General features: G+C 38.3%; 1 protein-coding gene across 18 annotated transcripts in view; it reads right to left on the reverse strand.

Moving 5' to 3' along the window:
- VTI1A (vesicle transport through interaction with t-SNAREs 1A) overlaps positions 1-24,809 on the reverse strand; it is a 356,187-nt gene that overhangs the window by 104,412 nt on the left and 226,966 nt on the right. The window contains exon 9 of one of the 18 annotated variants that reach the window (XM_037904206.2): positions 58-116. The exons of 16 other annotated variants lie outside the window; for them this stretch is intronic. In XM_037904206.2, coding sequence (XP_037760134.1) covers positions 71-116 — 46 coding nt within the window. In that variant the 3' untranslated portion in view covers positions 58-70. Of the gene's footprint in view, positions 1-57; positions 117-13,606; positions 18,431-24,809 lie in introns of those variants that run through there. One more of the 18 variants, XM_037904205.2, reaches the window with a different exon arrangement.

Consider the following 24,809-nt stretch of genomic DNA (forward strand, 5'->3'; position numbering starts at 1 on the left):
AAATTTAACTTAAAATGAACCAATAGATTTTTATACAAATGCACATCCCAGACTCACCTAATGTCAAGTTTTAGTCTGAAGAAAACGTTATGGTCAGATGAAAACCGCTTAGTGCACTGAAATATACAAAACATTTACCTAGTTGGCATATTTCACAGAATGTGATTGTGAGTAACTTTTGACTTTATGGAAGCTTTTCAGGTGTTAAAGTATCCCTAGAAAGGTTATCTAACTAGAACTAAACACAGGAAAAATAAAGGTTTAAAACTGAAGCCATCCATGTAATCATAAGTGCTTGCTTTTGCTATAGATTGGGGAAGGATAGCTCAGTGGTTTGAGCATTGGCCTGCTAAACCAAGGGTTGTGAGTTGAATTCATTTAGGGGCCATTTAGGGATCTGGGGCAAAAACTGGGGATTGGTCTTGCTTTGAGCAGGGGGTTGGACTCGATGACCTCCCGAGGTCCCTTCCAACCCTGATATTCTATGAACTGTATTTTCGACGATGCTAGAACAGTATAGCTAGATATGTTCAAAGACTGCAGGACAAGTAATAAGTATTTAGATGGTATGCAGCAGCTTAAAAATGCCATCATTATGTTAAGAAAACGGATTCTCCTAGAACATTAAAACTGCCCATTAAATGGGAAAAAAATAATAATTGGTACTACTGAGCTGTGACACTTCATAAGCCATAAAGGAAAAAAGCAAATGAGATACAGGAAAAATTAGGTGGAAGCAGAATTTAATTTGTACCATAATATTATCATGATCAACGACAGTATAAAAACCACAGAAAGATAAATATTAATGATAAAGGTCTAAAACCCAAGAAAGGAAGGAAATTCTTAGTTACGGCTGAAACCTATGTCCTCAGACTACCTGACTGAGCTTTGGTATTGCAGAACATTTTCTCTCAGAACTGTGCAATCTCAACATACAACAGGATGGACTTAAAGTCAAAGCCTTATCTTTAATCTTAAGATTTTTTATGGTTAAATTCAGAATATTCACCCACACGTAGAAAGAGAAAAGACAAAGTAGCTCAAATACAAGTCCCAGTTCTCCATTTTGTTACATCAGTCTTTTGATGAATTAACTCCCCTGATTTCATGGGCACTCTTCTCTTTCCAATTGCTAGAGAAAATTGGTTGCTCCCAGTCCTCATCAGTCTGATTTGATGGTTCCACGATGGCATGAAGGTGACAGCCTGGTATTATGGTGATCAACTGACAGTTCTGAAATCACAGTGGTGCCGAACGGGAATGTGTTTTGGCATCAACATTCTTTGGTATATTCTTCTCCCTGCTGCTTCATCATGCTTTCTCTAACATGGACGACATACATCGCCATACAAGATCAGACAGAAAACTCAACACAGCACGTCTAAGTGCAAAAAGCCAAGTCAAACACCTACTGAGATGAGAGCTTCTTTTCACCTATGACACAGTGCTCATTGGACACAGTGAAGAGGAGCTCCAGCAACTTTATGATAGCTTTGCACTAGCTTGTGATGAATTTGGAGTAACCATAAATCTAAAGACAGTGATTATGACAAGGTGTGCTGACCGCACCAGAAGTTTTAATAGCTAACACCATGCTTGTAGTTATGCATAAGTTCTTCTATCTAGGCTCAATTGTATCAGATAACTTATCTCTAGATGACAAGCTTAATTCTCACATCAGGAAGGCAGTCACCATATTCAGCCTACTGACCAAGTGCATGCGGTATAACAGGAAACTGACGCTAGACACCAAGATCTGGGTCTACCAGATGTGCATTTTGAGCATGCTGCTGTATGTAAGCAAGACCTGGACCACCTACAGCAGGCATGAGAGAAGGCTAAACACCTTCAACAGCCACTGTCTGTGCTGTATTCTAAATATCAAGTGAGAAACCAAAGTTCCTGACATCGAACTACATGAGAAAGCAAAATGATCAACTCTAATCACTATTGTCGAACACAGACGTCTCCACTGGCTTGGTCATCTACACTGCATGGATGATAGACACATTCTCCTCGGCCAACCTAGGCTCAGGTTTCAATACATTTGCAAGAGGGACCTGAAAACGTTCAACATCGACAGCACAAACTGGGAGCAAGAGGGTACCCGGAGGTCTGTGCTGAATGAGGGAATCAAAGAGGATGAACAGAGATGGTTGAGAGAGAGGAAAGCAAAAAGCGAAAAGGAAAGTGCGGGAGGCCACAAGCACCAGTAGTGTGTTGGCTTCATCTTTTGGCCTTGCGCTTTACGGCAGCATTAGCTGTGGCAAGGACTATTGCCTCAGAATTGGACTTCTCAGCCACTCACGATGCTGCAGCATGACACCTACTAACCAAACTGCTTTGGTGCTTATACCATTTGCTTTTGAGATGGACTGTTGTTATTCCACTGTGCTCATGGAAATCAGATCGATCACAGTGGAGAATCAGGACCACTGAATTTAAAATCACCATAATTATATATTTACCCTATTATGAAAACTGCACTGCTTTGGAGCAAGGTAAGTTGGAAATAGAGTGGGTCACACACAGCCTGGGGGAGGGAGGAGTTGATGTCACAAAGTGAGAGGCTTTATACTGGCAAGACCCCACATCCAGCCTTTCTTAGACAGTCTTCCCTGGGATCATTCATGCTGCTTCCTACAGCTCTTCAAAGAGTTGTGGCTGAACTTGGCAGTTTAGCTTACAGTGCTACAATATTTTCATAAGCTTTGACACCATCTAGTACTGATCTTTTCTTAATCTGCTCAGATTTATTTTTGAATGACTTGGTGCCACTTGTTACACAGGCAATAAGAATGCTTGAATTAGCACAAGGTTATTCCATGGAATAGCTCTTATAAGCCAGTATTAACTACTATAACAAAACCAGAATCCTTCTGAAGGTACAGCATGCATAGCATCGAAACATTAGAGGTGATTGTTTACATGTTAAAGCTATTAATAAAACACTCTAGTAGAGAAAGAAAACAAACATGATAAAACATCTAAGTACTAACACTAATATTGCGGAGTGTACATTAGCTGTCAGAATCAACAGAGAACTTGTTTACACAGAGCTAAATTACTCCATGTACACAGACTCCCATGTAAACTCCTGATTGTGCATATTAATGCATGGCAATATTCCAGTCCCCTCTGATATGCAAACAGACTTGTATTCTCTTACTGGAAGCACAATCCAGTAGGTAGGGAGCACAGAGGGAGTACAGGATTGGGAATAAAGAGATCTGGATTCTAATTCCTGGCTCAGGCAACTGATTTCATGTGTGATTTTCCGTTGGTCTAGTCACTTAACCTCTCAAGTAATCGTTTCCATGTCAGAAAAATGGGGGTAATGACACTTATCTTCCTCCGTAAAATGCTTTAAGGTCCATGGATTAAAATGATGAGATAAGTGACAAGTATTATTAATTTCCCTTATGGAGAGATCCTTTGGATTTTAATAGATTATTTTGGATCATCCTATAGGATTTAATAGAAAATTATATACCTGTTACTGAATCCTTGGGAATGCTTCAAAACTTACAGAAAGTACACAAATCTCTATTAAATTTTAGAACAATTTCTATAGAACCCCTTTGGCACAGGACTCCTTATTAAATTCCATAGGACTTTAAGTACAATTCCACAATTAAATTCCACAGGAGAATGGTATTTTTTTCCTATTAACCATTATACATGTTTCTTTCATTTTGTGTGTAAATACCCCTTCAGCCATCTCTTTTTTAATGTTAACGTAGTTTATGTGAATAGTTATTTTATCAGCCTAGCTAGAATATGGCAAGATGGTAACGTCCAGGGTAATGTAAAACTAAGGGAAACCCTCCATATTTTACTTCAGGATAGTTATCAGACTGATACTGCCTGACACAAAGAGAAAAACCCTATGCTTCTTCATGCATTAGAATGTTATCAACTTTTGATTCCTAAATAAACTTTACTGGGGTGAAGAAGTCTACCACATGCTCATAAAACGTACCCATTGCTGCGGTTGCTAATGTTTGTTTGACATTTTACAGCTGATGGTAAAGGACACTAAAAGGCAATTACGTGGTTGAAATGGACTTTCATAGTTTACAGCCAAATTTAAGATAAACAACTCAAGCAGACTCTGGGTTTTGTATATTACAATGCATCAGCTATCAATTTGAGCAGCAACCTTATAAAAATCTGTTTAGGGCTGCATTAAGTGTCAGATTTAGATGACACTGATGCTACTCAACTGCTCAATTAGCTCAATTTTTAACATAAATGGGTGAAGTCAATTTGATCTCTTATTTACCAAAGCCATGGAACTCATTAATAGTATTGGCAAATCACTACCAAGGCACCAATAAAAGTTAGATGATCAAGTGGAAATGTAAAAGTATGCTCGGGAGATAGGAAGAGTCACAAGGGCTGTGTATTTCCCAAGGAGATGTTTGTAACACGTATCTTCTTTCTGCATCAAGGTTAACACATCAGACTTCTTTTTATTATTATTATTTTTTTTAAAAAAGTTGACTTGTGAAATTGAATATTTTTAAATCTCGTGAAAGTGAAGGGCAGAACATTAGCCAGTTACTGTAAAAGCTTCCTCATATAGCTCCATCAAGGCCCCTCACCTAGAGCTGCAAAAATCACTCGTGTTCTGGTCCATAACCTCTTCTAAGCAAAGGATTGAAAAACAGGGCCTCAGTGTTTAGTTTTGCAATGCAGAAACTACGCTGAAACACAAACTTTGGCCCAGTAAGGGCTCCAGAGCTACTGAGGCATTAACTCACTGTCTCACCTAGCTCCATCATTCTTCCCCTACCATCCCCACTTTAAAGAGCCTTTTTTGTAATTTATTGTCTGCAAGGTGAAATACTTAATGCTAATGTATTCTGGAGTAGTATGCAGGAAGGTCATTGGTTCAACAATAGATTTCTTATTTTATCTGACAAAAGCACTTTGACAGGTTAGTAAAAAAAAAAAAAAAAATCCACATTCGTATGACCCTGGAACAAGATATTTGTTTTAATTAGCATGCTGTTGGTTAACTTAACCCTATGTAACCATCATAATTGGCTATTCCTAAATTGGGTTTGATAGCAATAAAGTAAAATAACTAAAAAATAATGAACACAAATCTTTAAGGAGAACTTTCGTATAAAAACGTGTAAGAATTTGTATCCATTGTTTTCCTTTATTAGAATACAAATGTATACTTTTCTCACCATAACTTTGGAATATTAAAGCAAAAATATCCTTCTATCTTGCATAAAGAAATTGCCTCTATATTCTTTCTGGAAGCATCAAAATAACTTTAAGTTAGTACGATTTAGGGAGGCTGTGTTAGATCAAGATTCTCTGTATCAGCTCCGGAGTCCCATTCATCAATCTATTAGTTATTTGGTAGGCATGGAAGAGATCAGTTAGCCTCTCTGTGCCTCAGTTTGCCCATTTGTAAAACGGGGATAATATTTTTAGTTGCGTTAACATCAAATACAGATGTGATTTTTTTTTATTGTTAAATGTTTTTTTCAAAACCTGGATTATAGCCACTATACTGTAAAATTCCATAGTATGTTTATTATTAGCATGCTACCAAAAGCTGCTGTGGTTTCTTAGAGTAATGAGGACTTTGTGATGGTAAGAAACACATGGATAAAGTTAAATTAGACATTATAGTTGTCTAAAGGAAGGAGTCTTGTAGTGTGTAGCTGTTTCCATAGATACAATTAGCTGCGCCGTATGTTGTTGCTAGATAAAGTTCCATATACAGCCACATTCCAGTACCTTTCCACACAAGCACATTGAATACTATCTTACTTTATAAGTAGTCCAAATTAAGTCAATGAGGCTATTGTGGAATAAGGTGCTATAAGGTGCCAGAATCAGAATATGGATTTGATTCTACCACTGAGCCAGGGTGTCTGATTAAAACCTGGTTGCTCTTGGAACTGATTAAAACATGATTAAAAGTTGTAGCTTAGATAGAGGTAACTGTGTTCCAGATCCAGGACTACTCCAAAGTTAGGACAAGATTAGGTATCACATGCACTACACTTTTTAACCGTGTCATAACTAAGGCTTTTGACTTGATTATAGCTGCTATATATATAGGAGTAGTTACTTTCCCAAAGAAGTTCCATTAGTTATGGTGAAAGTTGTTGATTTAAAAATCTCAGATGCAAGATCATTGACCTTGCAGAAATGTAGCAACTCCTGCCTCTAGTTCATTAGCTGCCTCTTAAAAGATTACCAGATTTCTTGCAAAGAACAAACGTTTTTCAAACAAAACCTAGCAGAAATGGTCTTTGGGAGCAAACCAGTTCTGAAAACAACATGTGCTCACCTTACTAAAAGTAAGAAAAAAAAGCAATCAAGAATGTGAACTAAAATAAAAATGTCAGGGGGAAAAACCCAGTGCTAAACACACTGAGTCTTCAAAAAGCCAGAGTGTACTACAGAATTAAGGAGCCCCAAAGCTTTCCTTGGAGGTCTCTCAAATTATATAAGAATTTGCAAATGCATAACATAACCAGACCCCTAACACCACTCCATAATACATCCTGATCCTGATTACATATGATGTACAAACCTTTACAGCAGAAATAATAGTATTTGAAGCAAATACTCAAGGGCAGCCTTAAGCATTTTAGCTATCATGAGTTACAAAACTTTAAGTGGTTCAACAGTTTCCTCTCTGGGGCATAAACATCACATCCCCAATGGCTTCTGATACTGTCTGAGAAAGAATGAGTGCAACTTTCTGGCCAACTTTCTCCATTCTGCACTGACAGGATAGTGGGGCATGCACTAAACTCCTGATTTGAGAAGAAAAATCCTGCGAGGCACAAAAACCAATGCCACATACAATGACCAGCCTGAAAAACATACTTTCACTGTTAAAGATTTCATTTCTAGAAAAATGACATTGATTTAATAAACCCCGGACAAAACAACAGCTTGTACAAGATACAGTTGGATTCATAGGGGTCTCTGTGCACACGCAACACAGGGAACATGTCGCTTCTGAAATACTATTCTCAATTACAGGTTTCAGAGTAACAGCCGTGTTAGTCTGTATTCGCAAAAAGAAAAGGAGTACTAGTGGCACCTTAGAGACTAACCAATTTATTTGAGCATGAGCTTTCGTGAGCTACAGCTTATGCTCAAATAAATTGGTTAGTCTCTAAGGTGCCACAAGTACTCCTTTTCTTTATTCTCAATTAGTGGACGAAGTTATGATGAAGTGCAAATACCACTACAGAAAATGTATGTATCACTCCAACCTGAACAAAAGAGGAGTCCCTTTATAATCAAGAAAGCTTTTAAAAATAAGGAACTGCTTAAAGCAAGCTGACTCCATTGAATGAAGATACCGGAATGACTAGAAAGTTTTCTTTCAAGTAAGTTTTTAAACTGCATCTCTAAAAAGTTTAGTCCCATGAAACTCTTCTTATGATCCCCTCTAACAATGAAGCCACTGTTTTCATTGACCTTCACACAAGGCTAGATTGTGGAATTAACACAAGCACTGAGTAAATGGCAGTGCATAGTACAGGGACTGTCTCCTAGTCACAAATCAGTTCTTCCTTCTCTTGTGCTTCTCTGGGGAAGTAAGCTGTGCCAGTCAGATAGTGGCCACTGTTAAGGCTCCTCCCACTCTCTGCCCCTGCCTGCCCTCTGACCCTTTAGCTTTCTGCATGGGTACCTCATAACTGAGCTCTTTTAAGAAACAGTTTTAATTTAAGTCTGTAATTTTATTTAATATCTAATAAGAAATAAAAATCCCCTCTTTGCACATCGCACCTTTCATCCAAGGACTGCAGAATGCTGGCTCAGTATTATCCTCATTTTAATAACAGGGACTCCGAGGCACATGTACACGCACAAGAGAACTGAATCAAACAGGATGGCCACGGATAGCTATGCAACTCTTGCAGATTCATTAGGACAGTGTAAGTTGATGTCATAAAACTGATTAAAGCATTCAGATTTTATTCTCAGGACTGCACACCGTTTAGGCCCAGGAACGCTTCTACTGAAGCCAATGGCAAAACTGCCCTTGACTTCAGCTGGAAAAGGTTTGGAAACTATCTATTGTTTCACTGATCTAAAGAAACATATTGTACCGCCACCAAAGTACTCTCCAGGCTATTGGAGCAAGGGAAAAGGGGAAGAGCACCAGCTGATGAGAATGGTGGGCTGCCATCTTCCTTAATTTTCCTCAGAAAAAAATATACTATGGCAATCCTCTGTAGGATGTGGTTATCCTCTGAAAATTATCTGTGCAAAAACAAAGGCAACAGACACAATCTTTTAGTACAAAAACTTAGGTCTGCACCAATCATTTGGTGCCCTTTAAAAATCCACCAGAACCCAATGGAATATTCTGAAGCATCTACTTGGCCCACAACTTTTTAATATGCCTTGCTCTGTCTCCAAATTGGACCTGTGCACAAGATATTACCAACCCTGTATGAAACATCTAAAATGAGCCATTTTTGAGAAGCGGCCAAAAAAGTGCTTGAAGGATCTGCAAATCACGATCAACAAACTTTTTCTTAGTCTCATGTTTTAAAAACCTCATGTATCAACACATAAGTCAGGCAAAATATTATTTGTTGGCCACACGTGATGTATACAAAATTTGAAGGAATGAGCAACTTTCTTGGGGATTTTTAGTAAGGAAGATCAAAATCAGATTTAAAACAGAGAGCAAATTTCCTGTTTAATTAAGAAGTTAATATAATAAAATATTTTAAAATGTATATTTCATAAATTATATTTCTATATTTGATTACTAGCAGCAAAAGTAGTGGATATAATAGTTTAAAAAGCCAAATAAATTTTAAAGCGACCCCAGCTTTGTATACAATCCTTATTTCATTTTCAACACCTGGTTTAAATGTTAGGCAAAAGGTCAAACCACAACCTTAAATATTTAAACTGGTCAATGACAGTCAAGTAGTCAAGGAATTATCTCAAGTTTATTGTTAAATATGGATAGCCTTTGAGGTAACCTCAAGTACATGGCACGGCTTTCTAATGAGTTATTAAGTTATTAAGCTATGAAATACTCCTGAATTTTAAGCAACACTGAGTAGATCCAGGTAAAACAAATTAAAAAGACCATAATTATGCAACATCATGAGACGTGCCAGATGGTCACACTATGCATACATAAAAACTACATTAATAAAGTGAACATATTAATAAAAAGCTAAGGCTGGCCCTTCAAGACCTTAACAGTAATTGGAAAAGACTTACACAGCACATCTTGAATAATGTCCATTAACAATTTTGGTAAAGTCACTCTTCAACTAACTAAAACTGGAATAACTTATTCTTAAACCATACACTTCATCCACTGTATTATCTTCTGTCAAAGATCAGTGAAACATCATTAGTCAGTTTGAGTAATGTAGCAATTGTCTAATTGCCCTAACTTGAATCTTATTTCTGATTAACTTAACTGATTAACTATGAACTAGTTTCTAGATTCCAAGTATGATAGTTCATTGAAAGGCTAACGATCATCATTATCCCGAAGATCATTTGCTTTGAATGTTGAAGAACTCTTTCAAAAAGGGTGATGTTTAAAGAGATTTTACTTTTAACAAAGAGGCAAACTTCAGACACGAGAGACAGCTGATATATCATTGTATCCAGCAGGGCTAGGCAACCCGTGCAATCCTTCAGCAGTTTACTGCTCTGTTATCATATCATCCCAGAGAACAAACATACGATAGAGATCATTCCAACAGTAACATCTACAGTGGCTCCCTTCTGGACCCTTTTGCCAGCTGATGAGCACTTTTGGGTCTTTCAAGTGGCAATAACCACCCAATGCCTTTTCACATGCATACGTACAGAGGGCCCAGTAGCCAGGAAGCTAGCACAGCCTCAGTAAAAGGGCTCTGCTGCAGACTATCCTGACTTCCACACAACAAGTAATTCCCAGGGATGCCTCACAGCTGTGTCCTGCTACTGTGTGTGTATATTGTGTTTAAAGGGAACAGACTCCAACCCAGCAGAACAATTTTAACCATGTGAGTAATTCCATTGACCTCCATAGTCTACTCATGTGCTTACAATTAAGCATGTGCTTAAGAGCTTTGGGGAACAGTGACAAGGCCTGATGATTCTCTTCCTTTGTCAAACTGAGGCTAGATGAATCTTTGCAATGTACAAAGGCTTCATCCCTGACATCTATATTTCCAATCTCTGTGGAGGTTTTCTCCATAGCATGCATGGAAAAGGAGAATCAACATTTGAGGACTTACCTTTGCTTTTACTCACTTTTCCTCCCCTCATAGCAGATACACATGGACCTTAGGCCTTTTTTATACCCACATGAAGTGCGCTAAAGACTGGCCCATTTAATGGATTACCATTAACAATATACTGTAGTCAGAAGATAAATACCATGCCTGTTTAAGTCACACTGACCTGCTTTATGACAATTAAAACCATGCAGATGTTTATTATACATTTTTTTCAGCTTTTAAAATGTGTTGGGGTTAATTATGCTATGCAAAATATTAATCCAAAATGTGTCTTTCAAAATGAGAAAATAGTTCAGCCTATTGGTCTGTAGTTACAGTTTCAGATGTTGTTCCTCACAACTGTAGCTAAATGAACCTGACCTCTTATAGAAAATATTGTAGTTACTTAGAAGGGAACAACACCTTTTAGGCTTCTGAACTGTAACAGCGGAGCCCCATGCTAAAGGCACTTTTGAGGCATACTCTTTACAACATTATCTTCAAGGCTGCAAGTACCCCTTCTTAAAGGAATAGAGAATTTAGGTTGAAACAACAATCTGAGACTATTAGGGAATGTACATTATAGACCACCTTCCATCATCTCAGAGATGGCGGTGTATGATGTTTTCTGTCATGGCCTCAGAAGACCTGGGTTATCACATTTGCTAGAGTGCTTTGGCAACACATGCTAGGACTGGGATGGTGAGTAAGGAAAGACAGTATGAGAGGAAAAGCTATTTTGTGGCTAAGGTATAGGAATTAAGAGTCAGGAGACCTGGGCTCTTGTCTTGGTTCTACCATGGTTTCCTCTGTGACTGTGGGTACATTTTTGTTCCTTATTTTCTCCCTAAGTATGTCACTTCACCTCTCGATGTCTCATTTCCTCAAATGTTAACATGGAGGTAATAATACTCCCTGTGCCAGAAATAAAGATTTGAAAAGCATTTTCAAATCCTCAGAGGCAAGGGGCTGAAAAAACCCCCTAAATGTTGTTATAGGTAAAACACAATATTGGAATAGGTCTTGTAGTACATTCAAAACCGTTGGAACGTGCTCAGGTTAGTAAGTAACAGTACTGTCATGGCAATGGTGAAAATCCCATTCAATTCTATGGGAGCCCGACTGGGCCAAAATCTCACATTTAGCTATCCCCTTTCATCCCAAAGCAATGCAAAGCGCTTTACAAAACTGTAGCCAGGAATCACTTCATTCAGCACAGATATGCAGCAATCTCAGGGGTGGAAAGTGGCAGCTGTTCAGCACACAAACTCATAGGAGCACTGCTCACTATCAATATTTGCTTTGCCATTGTTACACAGTTATCTAAGAGGTGAAAGGGTCTGAAGCATTTGTGTGCTTGTCAAAAATGATCACAGAAAGGCTGTCCTGGTGCAAATACGCCTAGTAAATGGTAGATTAATGAGTTAAACAAGTGGTTAAGGATATTTTTTATATAGAACTCCTTTCCCTATCTGCGTGCCATTCATTTTGCAGCTCAGGCGTCATGTCTCTCTCTTTAATATATGATTTGCAATGCAATACTCCATGAGCTTCCATATGCGTCTTTTGTAAAAGTTTCAAATACAATTTGGCTCCTTGCATATCTTGGCCTTGGGAACAGGACTCTTACAATCCTAGAGGCAAAATACCAATATCCCCCTAGGATTATTGTGCACATCTGCATCTCTGGAAAACTGATATTATAAAGAGAAAAACTTTCAAGTAAAAGCTCCCTTCAGAAAGCCTTGTTTTGCCCCAGGTATACCATTTTCTTCTTCAACTACTTGTAGGTTATATAACAGAGGACGAAGACTATTGTTTTAGAATTTCCTCATGTGGGTACCCTGAGAATAAATAATCTTCATATTGTTTAAATTTACAGAGTCAAATTATGGCTTCCTCTAGGAGGTGATGTAGTGGGAGAATGGAAGGAGCTGCTTTTCTCCTGCTCCATCAGAGTCACATATTAGGAAGCCAGAATACTGAAGTAAGCATTTCCTAAACGCCAGAAAATGGGGTATGACAAGCATGGCTGAATGCACTCTAGACCCAAATGGAGAATGGACCAATTGGTTGGAGGCACAAGTGTGTGCATTTCCCTCTCTTCTCCTATTGTGCCATGAGGCTGGCTCTCGAAGATGCAATGTTGCCATCTCATGCAATTTTATTACAAGCCTTGTGATATTTGGTATTTTTCTTAAAAGCACCCACTCCAGAAGTCTTGTGATTGCTTGAGAAGCTCAATTTTAATTTAAAACAAGCACAATTAATTTTCTAAACCTCATGGTTGTGAAAAAAAAGCATGAAAATGTGAGTGCTAAAGGCACCAAATGAGAAGCAAACAAAAAGGACAGAACATTATTATTTTTCTTAAATCTGATTTTTTGGGGCCTTGACTCATGATTTTTGTACACGGCATTGGTACTATCATCCACCTCTTTGGAGGAGGAATAAAGTGCCACACCTGAGCATGCTCCCTCCAGAGCCACCTGAGATAAAATGCTTGCCCTTGTACTCAGTGGATGGAATGACTCCAGCTACCACGCCTAGGCTACGTCTACACTGCACGCCACTTAAGGCAGCATGTACGGTATATGTAGCTAGACTACAGCGAAAGGCTCGGCAGTGGGGAGCTGTTGGAGCCTTTCCCCACTGACTCCCCCCTGCCAGAGCCTTTGTCCTCTTCCAGAGTTTTACTCTTCAGCGGGGAAAGGCTCTGGCTACTCCCTGACAAAGGGAAAGTCTCCGGTAGCAGGGAACTGCCCAAGTCTTTCCTTGAGGTGAAGAAAGACTCCAGCGGTGGGTAGGCAACTGCAGGACACTACACTGCTAAAAACAGCAGTGTAGATGGGGGGAGGTGCTGCTTGGGCAGTAAAGAGCAGTGTAGTGTAGTGTAGAGTACATACAGGTACACATCTCCAGGGTTCAGGCATGTCTTTACTCAACTAAGTAGTGCCTCACCATCAATACTGTTACTTATACCTGTGCAAGGGGGACGTGTCGCGTATATGTACTCTTCATGCCACTGAAAGAGGTGTGCAGTGTAGACGTATCGTCCATGTTACTGAGGCTGCGAAAGTCAGAACATAAGAGTCTTGAACATGGAATAGTTTTTGAGATGCTTTGAGTCCTTCAGTTGAAAGTCATCATATTACAGCGGTAGCAGCCACTACAGTAATGGATGTGTAATTCTTTCCATTTTAACCTCCTACTAATAGTTAGTTGCTCACAGCTTTCTGATATTTCCATCTTTCAGGCTGAAATTTTCCATTCTTGGTTTTTGCCAGATTTTTTTTTTGTTAAGTCTGAGCAAAAGGAGATCAGCCTTTTTGAGTATGCAAAGAGTTAAAAAAAACAGTTTTTCCCATTAAAAAAAATGCTGTGACTTTTGCTGTTGTTGCTCTAGACATTTGAAGCTGAAATGGTTAGAGGATGGAACCTGAAATAGAGCATGGAAATAGCCATCACTGAGAAGAAAAGCCTTTGCTTGTCTGGGAGAAAATTTATTTTGGCTTCATCAAGTTGTATAGGCCTTTGAAAAATATGTACTGAGCATGTGGAGGCAATTTTTTTTTTAAACTAAACTTATAAAGGATGCATCTGAGCAAGGTATCAGACAATTCATTTTACTTGTGATCGAAGCTGTATTTGAGTCTAAATCTCCAGAGCTACACGGAAAAAACATTAAGGCCTAATGCTCCAAAGTGGCCCATTAATTTTGAGTAACATGTTTTTTGAGACACCAGCATGAGATAATTTAAGGTTCCCAAAACGGAGACACTCAAAATCAAAATACAGCTTTAAACCTCCACACCACATACTATAATTTCACCTTCATCATAATGTCATACTTCTATCTGAAATAGTTTTTGATAGAAAAACAGGTGTTAATGGTACACAAGAATGGCCATACTGGGTCAGAGCAATGGTCCATCTAGCCCAGTACCCTGTCTTCCAACGGTGGCCAGTGACAGATGCTTCAGAGGGCATGAACAGAATAGGGCAATTCTGAATGATCCATCTCCTCTCATCCAGTCCCAGCTTCTGGGATTTGGAGGTATAGGGACACCCAGAGCATAGACCATCCTGACTAATAGCTCTAGAGAGACCAGTCTGCCAAATGCACTTAAAACCTCTACTCAATTTTCTGTATCCTACTAGAATAAGAGGGGTATCTATTTTATTTAGCAGATCATAGTCTAGTTTTTAGTTTTAAAAAGATTTTCAAGATCAGTATTGATAGTAATGGGTTTTGTGGTAACAAACTAATTAGCAGAGTAAATTATTGTTGTAGTGTAGTTAGATTTAATGCCAGTATATTATATTGTGTCCTGGATCCAGAGAATTTTAATGTGGGGTTTTAAAAAAAGCACTCAGGACTGGTCTAATTTTACTCCCATTGAAGTCAAAGTTATAACTTTTTTTAATTAAAATAAGAACATGCCAACCTTCTATTGCATTACATTATAACCAAGCAAAGGTGAGCTGAGCAAAATGGCTGACAATAAGTGTAATCTTGGTAAACAGTACCCAGTCTGTGGGCACACAGTTTACAAAATCAGTGGGCATACCAAATATCTGGAGGATATCACAGTCCAGATAATGGATGCTAGACTATGCAACATATCCAGTAATCACCTCACTAATGGTATCTTGACAGCAGTATTGTTCTTACCCTCTTAATGTTCCCTCTCTGGAGAGAGAGCGGGGTTTACACAAGAGTGAAACTGGGACCTGGAATGTATTTCTATCCTTTCTGATTCCACTTACTGAACACAGCTAAGGCAGTGAGTTTCAGTACAAAATAATCAGACTCCTTTCTCACCCCGAAGTGTATATACAACAAGAATAAAGTTTACATGAAAACCTCATGTCACATATATAACTATGTAATCGCATGAGTTAATAATACCGAGCCCTGGATCCAAATTTATATTAATTAAAAATGGCTATAAAGATCTATAGAATCTGGGTATACAGACTCTTAATTTATCAGAGAAAACATATTTCACTATAAGCATATTTGTGTAAATAAGCAGAAAATAAATCCAAGGGAATATTTATTTTTCTCTTCTTTTAAAAAGCTAGAAAGCATATTGGTTTTTGTGCTTGAGCTATAGACAGGAAAACCACTAAACACAAGGAACAGTAAATAAATGCCTTTCTTTTCATGCAAAGGAATGTGTTACAATATAGATTTATTAGCATTTCTCAAAATATGGCTGAAAGATGAAATGCAGATTAATAAACTCAAGGTAATGACAGTGCAACAAAGCCAGAGCAGTTAAGAACACATTAGAAAGCTATGGCGATGGCAATTAACAACCATTGGAATAAATGGAAAACGGCTTTGAATGCAAAAATAGTAGATTTGGAAGCATAGTCTGCACTACAAAAGATTTGCTAGTATAGGTGAGCCAGTACAGCTTTAATCGCCAACCCTCCTACTGTAGCGTACCAGTAAAAAGCGTTTTTGCCAGTGTCTCTTACACCAGCGGGCCTAACAAAATAAACTATATCAGCAAAAGCACTTTCATGCCGGTATTTCTTCCGCAGACAGGCTTTAGCTGGTATAGATTTGTTGGGTGGAAAAAAAAAATCACACCCCTAATGGACATTGCTTTACCAGCAAAGTTTTTAGACTGGGCCTTAAAGCAGTTATTTTTTTCAGTTATTGCTTTCGACAACCACTCCTTACCCTGAACGTATGGCGTGTATTTACTTTTGGTAAAAAGCTGAAACAAACTACGAACTATTAATTTGTGTCTTGTTCAACTGTTCTTTATACAATGCAGGGATTTTTTAAAAAAAGTTTAATCTTCTGTTTTTCAAGGGGAAAAAAAGCTGACAAGAGAACAAACAACTAAAGTTAAGGACTGTTCTTCCTCATCTTGCAACAGAGGGTCATGGAGCATATATGAAAGATTTTGAATAGCACTATCAATCTCTCATATTAATGATTTGTTGTTGCCATTCTCTACATACCAAAGTAAATACAGTCCATTAGCATTAGAAGAACTATTTCTGATTTTGTGGCTGTGACCTGACTTCCCAGCTAAAACAAATTCCACAGTAAACAATGACTTGAATACTTTCCACTCTCAAAGCTCACACAGAAAATAGTGGTATCAAGGGGATATAATTTATTCAAGCACATGGGGGGGGGGGGAGTGCTTTGTTTATAAGCGCTTAAACTACCCTTGCCTAAAGGAGTTTGTTATGCCAAATGTCACATTTTGTTATTACGACAAACAACTGTATGTTTTGAAGCACATCTGTGTTCAATAACTAATGTATTTTTATAAAATTATCAAAACCTCTGCTTTAAACATTGTACAGAACAGAGTCACTCATGTTTAATTTTATTTCTGAGGTAGCACTACAATATTTTCTTAATATTCTCCACCTCTCCAAGCCATTTCCTGTGGTTTGTCTTAAAACGTAGCTTTGTCAGCCTAAACGGTAGTGTCAACTACACATAAGGGTTTAGAATGAAAGCTACTGTATGATTTGAAATGATTCCATGAGATGCAGAATCAGCAGAGGCCCAGGGCTGAGTGGGTCTGGAGTCTGAGCTAACTTCTCATTTCTAGAGTTGGTTTTGTCTCCCAGATCAGGGATAAAACAAGTTAGTATTGGGGGAAAAGATTGTGTTGCCTCTGCTCATGTTGCTTCTGTTCTGTGCTACACTTGTTAACATATTAAATAAATATTTAATGAGGCACCATACCTTTTATTTTAGTTTAAATTAAATAAGATCTTCCTTCCATTGGAAATTGACTTACTAAGTCCCCAGAGAGTAGAGATGTATTTATTCTTCAAAATATGAATATAGATTTGGAATACTTATAAGTTTGGTGATGTTTCTATCTCAGATTTTGGCATGGCCCCTCCAAAATTCAGATTTGGATGCAAATTCCAAAGGTGGGAGGTATCCAGAACAGCAGTTTTGGGCCCATCACTAGTGGAAACAGCATTCTTTTTGACTATGTAGTCGCATCTTTCATAGTTAACGATTTTATAACCAAAGGGTCCTGTAACAAAAGGGTAAAAAAGCCCCGGAAAGTGCTGGGCTCTTTGGTGCTAAAATGGCACTATGTAATTACATAAAAAGCAATGCCCTGAAAAGTTATAAAGAGAGAAGATTTTGCATCATAATTTGACAGTGACTGAAAAACATACAAGGTTTCTGGGTCTATTCTAGTCTTCATGTATGAGTAACTCCTACTGATATCAAGGGAAGGCACATGCACATACAGCCGTCTATGCTGGGGAGAAACCCTTGCACATGTTAGAACCCCAATACTAATTTCTGCAGATGCAAGAGTCTCTCTGCATGGAACCAAATGCAAGACAAGGGTAATTGAAATTACAGTGCTCAATTTGATCTTTTCCTATTTCATATGTGGTGGTGAAATTATAGTGATTATTTACTTGAGAGCCTGATAGTGGCAGTTGGAATCAAGTACAAAATACAGACACCATTGTGCGAGCTCCCCTACCATGTTTATTCAGTTCTGGAGATATCTTCAGTAGGACTGCCAACTATGCCAAACTGTGTACGGAGGAATTATACGCAATAAACATCCCTCACTGGAGAAATGATGATGATGTATTTTATTTAAGTCAACTTGAGAAGTTTCACAATATCCTAAAACAGAACTGTGCAATTACCTCTTCTTCCTGGCATCAGTTCCCTCTTTATGAGCAAAACCACCCCAGCAATTACAGGAGAAAAGCAAAACCAAACACAACTGAACCAAGAAAGCCTCTTATCTGTTCACCTCACCATGGTATTTTTTAAATTAATTTGTTAAAGACTTTGGGGGGAAAAAAGCATTAGGTGCTCTTTATAGCTGGAACATGTATGGCCTTCTTCAACTTCAATGACAGTGAGCTGTAGCTCACGAAAGCTTATGCTCAAATAAATTTGTTAGTCTCTAAGGTGCCCTCCTTTTCTTTCAGCTTCAATGTATTTCTCACAGATGCTTGAGTATTAATGGACTCAGCCAAAGAAGTAGCAATATTGGACTTTAAGTACTTTATACAATTAAATGCTAATGCTTCAATCATTAACAATAACACTAAATACCATTCCGAGAAGCATAATGCAGGCAATGTATTAAAAGAAATGTTTCTGCAGCTTCCAACCTTTTAGTTCTTCCAAACAGCAGAGAATGAGAAGCCTAAAAACAAGTAGCATTTATTATTATTGGTTATAAAAAGAGTATAACACTAAAGCTGAGCAAACTACTGATGACCACAATTATAGACTCTACCCTATTGCCTTCACGTACCCCTGGCTTTTTTCTGTTGTTCCATGTGCATGCAGAATAAAGAAGTCTGCTTCAGGGGGAGAGTTTTCTTGGATACTTTTACGTTAAATGAGTATTTTCCATTTTTCTTTTAATCTCGATACTGTCAACTTGTTCAGTTTTGAAACCTGAATTGATGCAAAAATCCAGATGACAGTCAAGGGATTTAATAATCAGATGTCTCTCTGGGCTGCTTGGAAATGTGTGTTTCATATTATATTAAAAATATTGGCATCCATGTGTGTTGTGGCAAAACTAGCTGATACAGCAGCGGCCATAACAGTAGTAGTCTGGCAAGTGATGCGAAAGAGAACAAAGTGCTATTGTGAATTTATATTAAGCTATTATACATGATGGCTCTATTTTGTAAGGATAAGGCAGTAAAGAGGTCACTTTATTTATATAGCCACACTGCAGTTCTAATTAATGGTGATATCAAAAAGTGTTAGCCAGTAAAAATAAATAAATCTGAAATTGAAAGAAACTAAAACCAAACCCTGCCCTGACTGAATGAAGCTGTAGAAAGGGGATGGAGAAGGTGCAAGTCTTGTGGTAGGAACATGACCCCGCCTACTGGGGGCAACGCAAAATGGCCCAGGGCAGCAAGGGGAAAGAAGGGAACAACAGTGGAGGAACATATTTTAGTGCTGCCCCCAAAGGAGCATTATACATCTGTTTTAGCGCATGCTGCTAACCTCAGCAAAAGTGTTGGAGTCTGGGGGCTGAGCCATGCCCCAAGCAGGCAAGTCATGTCCCCTTGGGACTGTGGTACATTGTCTGGGGTTGAAATCTGGTGCCCCTCCTAGCATCCTTGCAAGCAACACTGCAATCCTGTTATACTGGGTGTGTGGCAAGAGAAGCCGGTTTCCTCTGCCCTCTCTTTTCTTTCATTAACCCGGGCAGCAGAGAGCAGGATTTTGCCTTCAATTAAAACATTTGCATTTCCTTTTTCCCCAGAAAGCAGTCAGAGAGTTCGCCTTATCACACGGATAGTTTTCTATAAAGAAATCAACAACAATGTTGTAATGGTCTTTCTTGAAGGGAGGCTTGTCTCTGTCCCCCAAACAAGACAACAGCAGAGAAATCAGCTGATACACATTACGAAAATGTAAGGGAAAAAAAATTCTCGTTCAGTATTTAATTGTAAAAATATGGTTGGGAGGGAAAGAGCGTTTGAGAAAAGTTCCAGTGTTACTAGTATCTGAAACCACTACTTTGAAAGGTACAATAGAAGGGTTTGAACACTACTAGCATTCTGGTCGATGAAGACGTTTCCTTAGCCCCATAGTTCAATTGCCCTACCTTGGTGCTTCATGGCCCTTTCCACATCCCTTTCCATTCCCTCCCCTCCCACCGAGCTGAGATCTGTCTATAATTTAGCAATGTGGGAAGGGCAGGTTGGCTGTGACCCCCAACACCTGTTCATGTCCTGAAATGTCTTTAATTTTGTATTAAAAAAAAACAGATGAGAAAAAACAACTAAACAACAACTCACCTGAGTTTGTATGGAGAGTGGTCACCATTTAAAAAGTCAACATTTGTCAAAAGGTTACTACCCAGTGGAATCTGAGGTGTGGTAGTAATTTCCTTTTCTATGTATACAGAAAAATCTCTGATATCTCAGATATCACTTATGTGTGGTAACTTTTGGCAAATGCTAACATGAATGGCCACTGCGATGGAATATGTACAAACTACTCTCACTATGCGACAAACAATTTATATTAAGGCTGGCTGGATTTTTTCTTTTAACAAACAAACTAGTTTATTAAGAGGTCACTGTCAAGTAATATAAGCCCAGCATTTATGTATTTTTAAAATGGGAGGTGGTGAAGATAAAACAACAGGTGACAAAATATTTTCAGAGGTGTTTTGAAAAATAATTGTATGAGCTTTCTTTTTTCTTCTTCTTATTTATATATTCCCCTATGCTTCCGGGAACCCAAACACAAAAGCATTGTGCTTACCATGCATGAGAACTGGAAAGTGAAACTCACTTTAAAATGAAAGTGAACAAACTTGTTTCACTGACCTAGGTGGCTGACGGTCAAAAAATAAAAACTGCTCATTGGTGAGATGTAAAACAAATGTTTACATAACTTTCCAGTTGGAATAATGTAAGGATTAAAACAATCTAATAATCGTCTAAGGAATGTTTTGAGATCATTGTCACTTTTAAGTATTACTCATCATTTAGACACACATGGTCAATATGTAGAGACCCACTCCTATTAAACATACAACAATATTTATCTCAAGCTTCCCCCAGTAAGAAAGATTTCTAGGATTATGTTTCATGCCTGTGCAATAGCCTCTAGAGAAACATAGCAATATACAAAAAGAAAAAGATGATTCTGCAGGTGGTTTTACCAAAAAATGCTACCAAAAATTAATATTGAAATAAAAGAAAAACCAACTAAGTAACAACACAGAACAAAGAGACCCCTGAAAGAGTGATGAAAACCACAGAATAGTGATTGGGTTGGCTTTCCATGTGAAGATGTGTTCTTCAGGGCCACCCCTCTCCTTCCTTGTCACAATGGAATCCAACTCTTCAGAGGATGATTACATATTCTCAGATCATGGATCAAAGAAAGCAGGCTACAGAGGGTCCCAAACTCAAACTGGTCTTAGAACTTACAGTTTAGAGAAGAGGGCCAGATTTAATAGGCTTCCCAACCAATCTATATTATACAGGTCAAACATAGTAATATTTTTTCCATAAAAACTGTATTGAATTATGTCAAATGAGCAAGAGGACAAAATAGAAACTCCAATATGAGTAGCTCTCTATTTTTATCAAACAGAGCACTTCTCTGATATCTTGTGCACCTGCTCCTCCTTTCAGTTTCAGAGGATGAGCACTTGCGACAAGCATTTCCATTCATTTCAGTGAATAGAATTTTAAACACACACAACCAGTGCCTAAAACAGAAGCTGATCAATGTTCTGAAGCATTGTCTTTTTCTTTCAACATACACAGCATCCCATACCTCACGTATATATAGTCTATTTCTATTGCACCATCTTTGGGGCAGGGAGCCTATCTCCTGGTCTGCAAAACACCTAGGACACTGCTGTAATGGTTTATATATAAAGTGTGTGTGTAAAGTAAAATAAAGTTTATTAAAATATTGCCATGGGTAACGTGGATAATGCGTTTGCGTATATATAGGTATATTATTTATAAAGCATGCTGACCATGTCCTAGGTGCTTTGCAGACAAGTAAGACGACACACACACAAACAACATACTCCGTCTTATTCCAAAGAGAACGTTGGCCAGCTATGAAGGAACAACACAGCTCATGAACAATTCCCTCTTGAAGAATGATAAATGGCTCACCTCATTTGATCACTTAGATGCCTCAAGATGATTCCTCTGCGGAAACTGGCATGTGGGATTTTATTTTTCCCATGGCTTGCTGGTACTACTTTAATAAATCATCAATAATTCAAAGGCCACTGTTAAAATATGACCAGCAAAGTGCACCAGCGCTAGAGGTGTTCCATAAAAACTCTTCACAAAAAGCTCATCGAGACCGCAGTGTTACCAACTACTTCAACCTACCTTCATTTCCGCCAGCAGCGACGACTATTTGAGCCCTCTTCTAGTCTCCATATGGAGCGATAGCTAAAGAACAGGCTCACGATACTACATTTTTCAGGTGTACCCAGCTGTGAAATGAATATACATCTGGAATGTGTTTATATTAAAGGAACGTTTTGGATTATAAAAGGAATAACAATAGTTTTGCAAACCACAGTGTTATTGTGCATGCTACTTGGGGAAATTTAGATTCATTAGATTATCCTCCTAGCTATTTTTCTAATTATTGTGGCAAAACTGTATCTAGTTTCTATTTTTTCAGGTCAAGTCAGTGCTGGTGGGAAGGGGGTTTAAGAGATTTTTTTGGTGGTATTCACCATCAGCTATGTGAGAGCAGGTTCTCTACAGAACCCTCCCAAGTCCAAATGGGGCAATGAGGATCAATAATCATTCATTCTGAAAAATGTCTGTTATATATTTATTCCCCACACAAGCTGGATGACTGCAACAGCGGTGCTCTTTGCAAAAGAAAGCTACTCATACTGTCATAAATCCTTTTGTCCTTGAGTCCAGAAGGGTCACCTCCACATCTCCCCTGAGCACCTAGGCCCATGGAGTGAAAGCCACTCCAGTATTATGTGGTAAGTAATAGTATGTTGCCTCTATACATTTTCTTTCGTCTTCAAGGATCCTCAAACACTGTACAAACATTTGTACAAATTATAGCTCACTTTTCAAATGCAATTGCTGTTTAATAGCAATCAGTAATATTACATCACAGTTCAGAGCAATCAGAAAGATGCCGTTTCTGATAGAATTGACAGGGAGAATTTTAGATAGGTAGAATATAATTGCCTATGCTTGAATTAGGCTAGAACACCAAGGATAGCACCACTACTCTTTGTTGTATGCATGGACATTATACCTCCTGGTATGGATTAGCTATATATTGGTTGAACCCACACAAATATTGTTATCCATCCTTATGTCCCAAATTGATATGTTAAAGGCCAGTGGAGCTGGAATTTTTACCAATAGCAGCCCCTGTTCAAGGTAACCTGACAGGCTGAAAGTGCACCATGGATCTAGCACCTCCTCCAATCTAAATCCTACGTTAGCAGCAACATGTTCAGGGACTGATTGTTGTACGACAGCCCCTTCCAACAGCAGGTCTGAAACAAAGACCCTTGTCTAAATTCTTTCTATGTTTCTCTCTCACCCTCTTTTACATCCATCTCAGTCCTAACCTCGCACCAGAGTCGGCAACACTGCCATTTAGTTTGTTCATTTATAAAATCTACTATTGGGCTCCTCGCTTAGGGACGTGAGAACCACCCGGAGATTAATGAATTTTCTTCCTCACAATGTACTTCTGAGATCAGGAAGTCATAGCATTCTCATTTTACAGATGGGATGCTGAGGCACAAGGAAATGATGTGCCCAAGGTTACACAGGATTTCAACCTAGATCTCCTTAGTCCCAGTTCCTTGACCATGAGACCATCCTTTCTCTTACAAGACAAGTGAGCCAGTTTCTTGATTCTTCTTTTCAGTTCAGGAGAAAAACTGAGTAACAGTGTTACAAGATTAAAAATAAAAAAGCTACAGTTAAAAATTGGAAGGTAACATGCTATCAAACGCACACAAACATGCATAAGTGTAACATCTACCTTATATGAAATATGGATACAAAAAGCCTACATGAGTAACACTGGAGTAGTGTTTTATTTTAAATATTTTAGCCACGAGAAAACTGTACTTAGAAAGCGTATATAATGGCTCATAAAATGAGACCTTTTATCTTCTCTTCATCCATAAGCTTGAAAATACTTTATCCCTGCAATTCGAGGCAACATAAAGAATCTAGTGAATAAATAAAATATCCTTTTTTCCCTCTACAAATATGGAGAGGAAAAAAAGAACTAAACAACCCCTCCAACAAACCACCCTCATATAAATAGCTTGGCCTTGAAACAGATTAAAAGACCTAAAGAGCTATGCCTTCACGTTAGCCATACAGAATAGAAAGCGAATACTTTTTTTTTAATTAAAAGAAATTTTGTTATTGAGGATGTATGTAGTACCTGTCAGTACAGACACATAAAAAAATAGAAAGCAAAAATGAAATCTCAATCTCTCATGTAGTAATGTAGCTTTCACCTTTGGCTTCTTTATATATATGTAAATAATTTAATTAGTGTAAAATACAGTGAAACCTACAAGGTAGCCGGTTCCTTTTGTAACAGATTGCCCCAAAGTATGGTAAGCTGATGGCGTATAATTCTGCTCCATCTTTACTAAACAACAATATTTGTTAAGCAGCTGGGTTGTGTTAGTCATTTTGACTGTCAGCCCTGATCCTTTGGGCCTTGAAACCTCACTCATTCTCCACCAGCTCGAGTCACTTCTTTTGATTAACTGTCCACTGCTTACAGCCAGTCGAATTTTCACACTGGAGACCAGGCACAAATCCTCACAAATAATTACAAAAATAATAATCATAAAAAAATAAAAAGAATCTATTGGAATCCTGTCAGGTATTTCAGTGTAAGCAGGATCAGCCCAAGGTTAATAAGAACCTTAAAGATATTTGGTTCATCCTATGCACAGATTCAGTGAAACAGGTCATTGAAGTTCATGGCATCAGAAATGACAGGAGAGACACGAAAGCAAGGTGTTATTTTAAAGTTAACAGCAATAC

The sequence above is a fragment of the Chelonia mydas genome, chromosome 7 (assembly GCF_015237465.2).
Source record: "Chelonia mydas isolate rCheMyd1 chromosome 7, rCheMyd1.pri.v2, whole genome shotgun sequence".
In the NCBI taxonomy this organism is placed as follows: Eukaryota; Metazoa; Chordata; order Testudines; family Cheloniidae; genus Chelonia; species Chelonia mydas.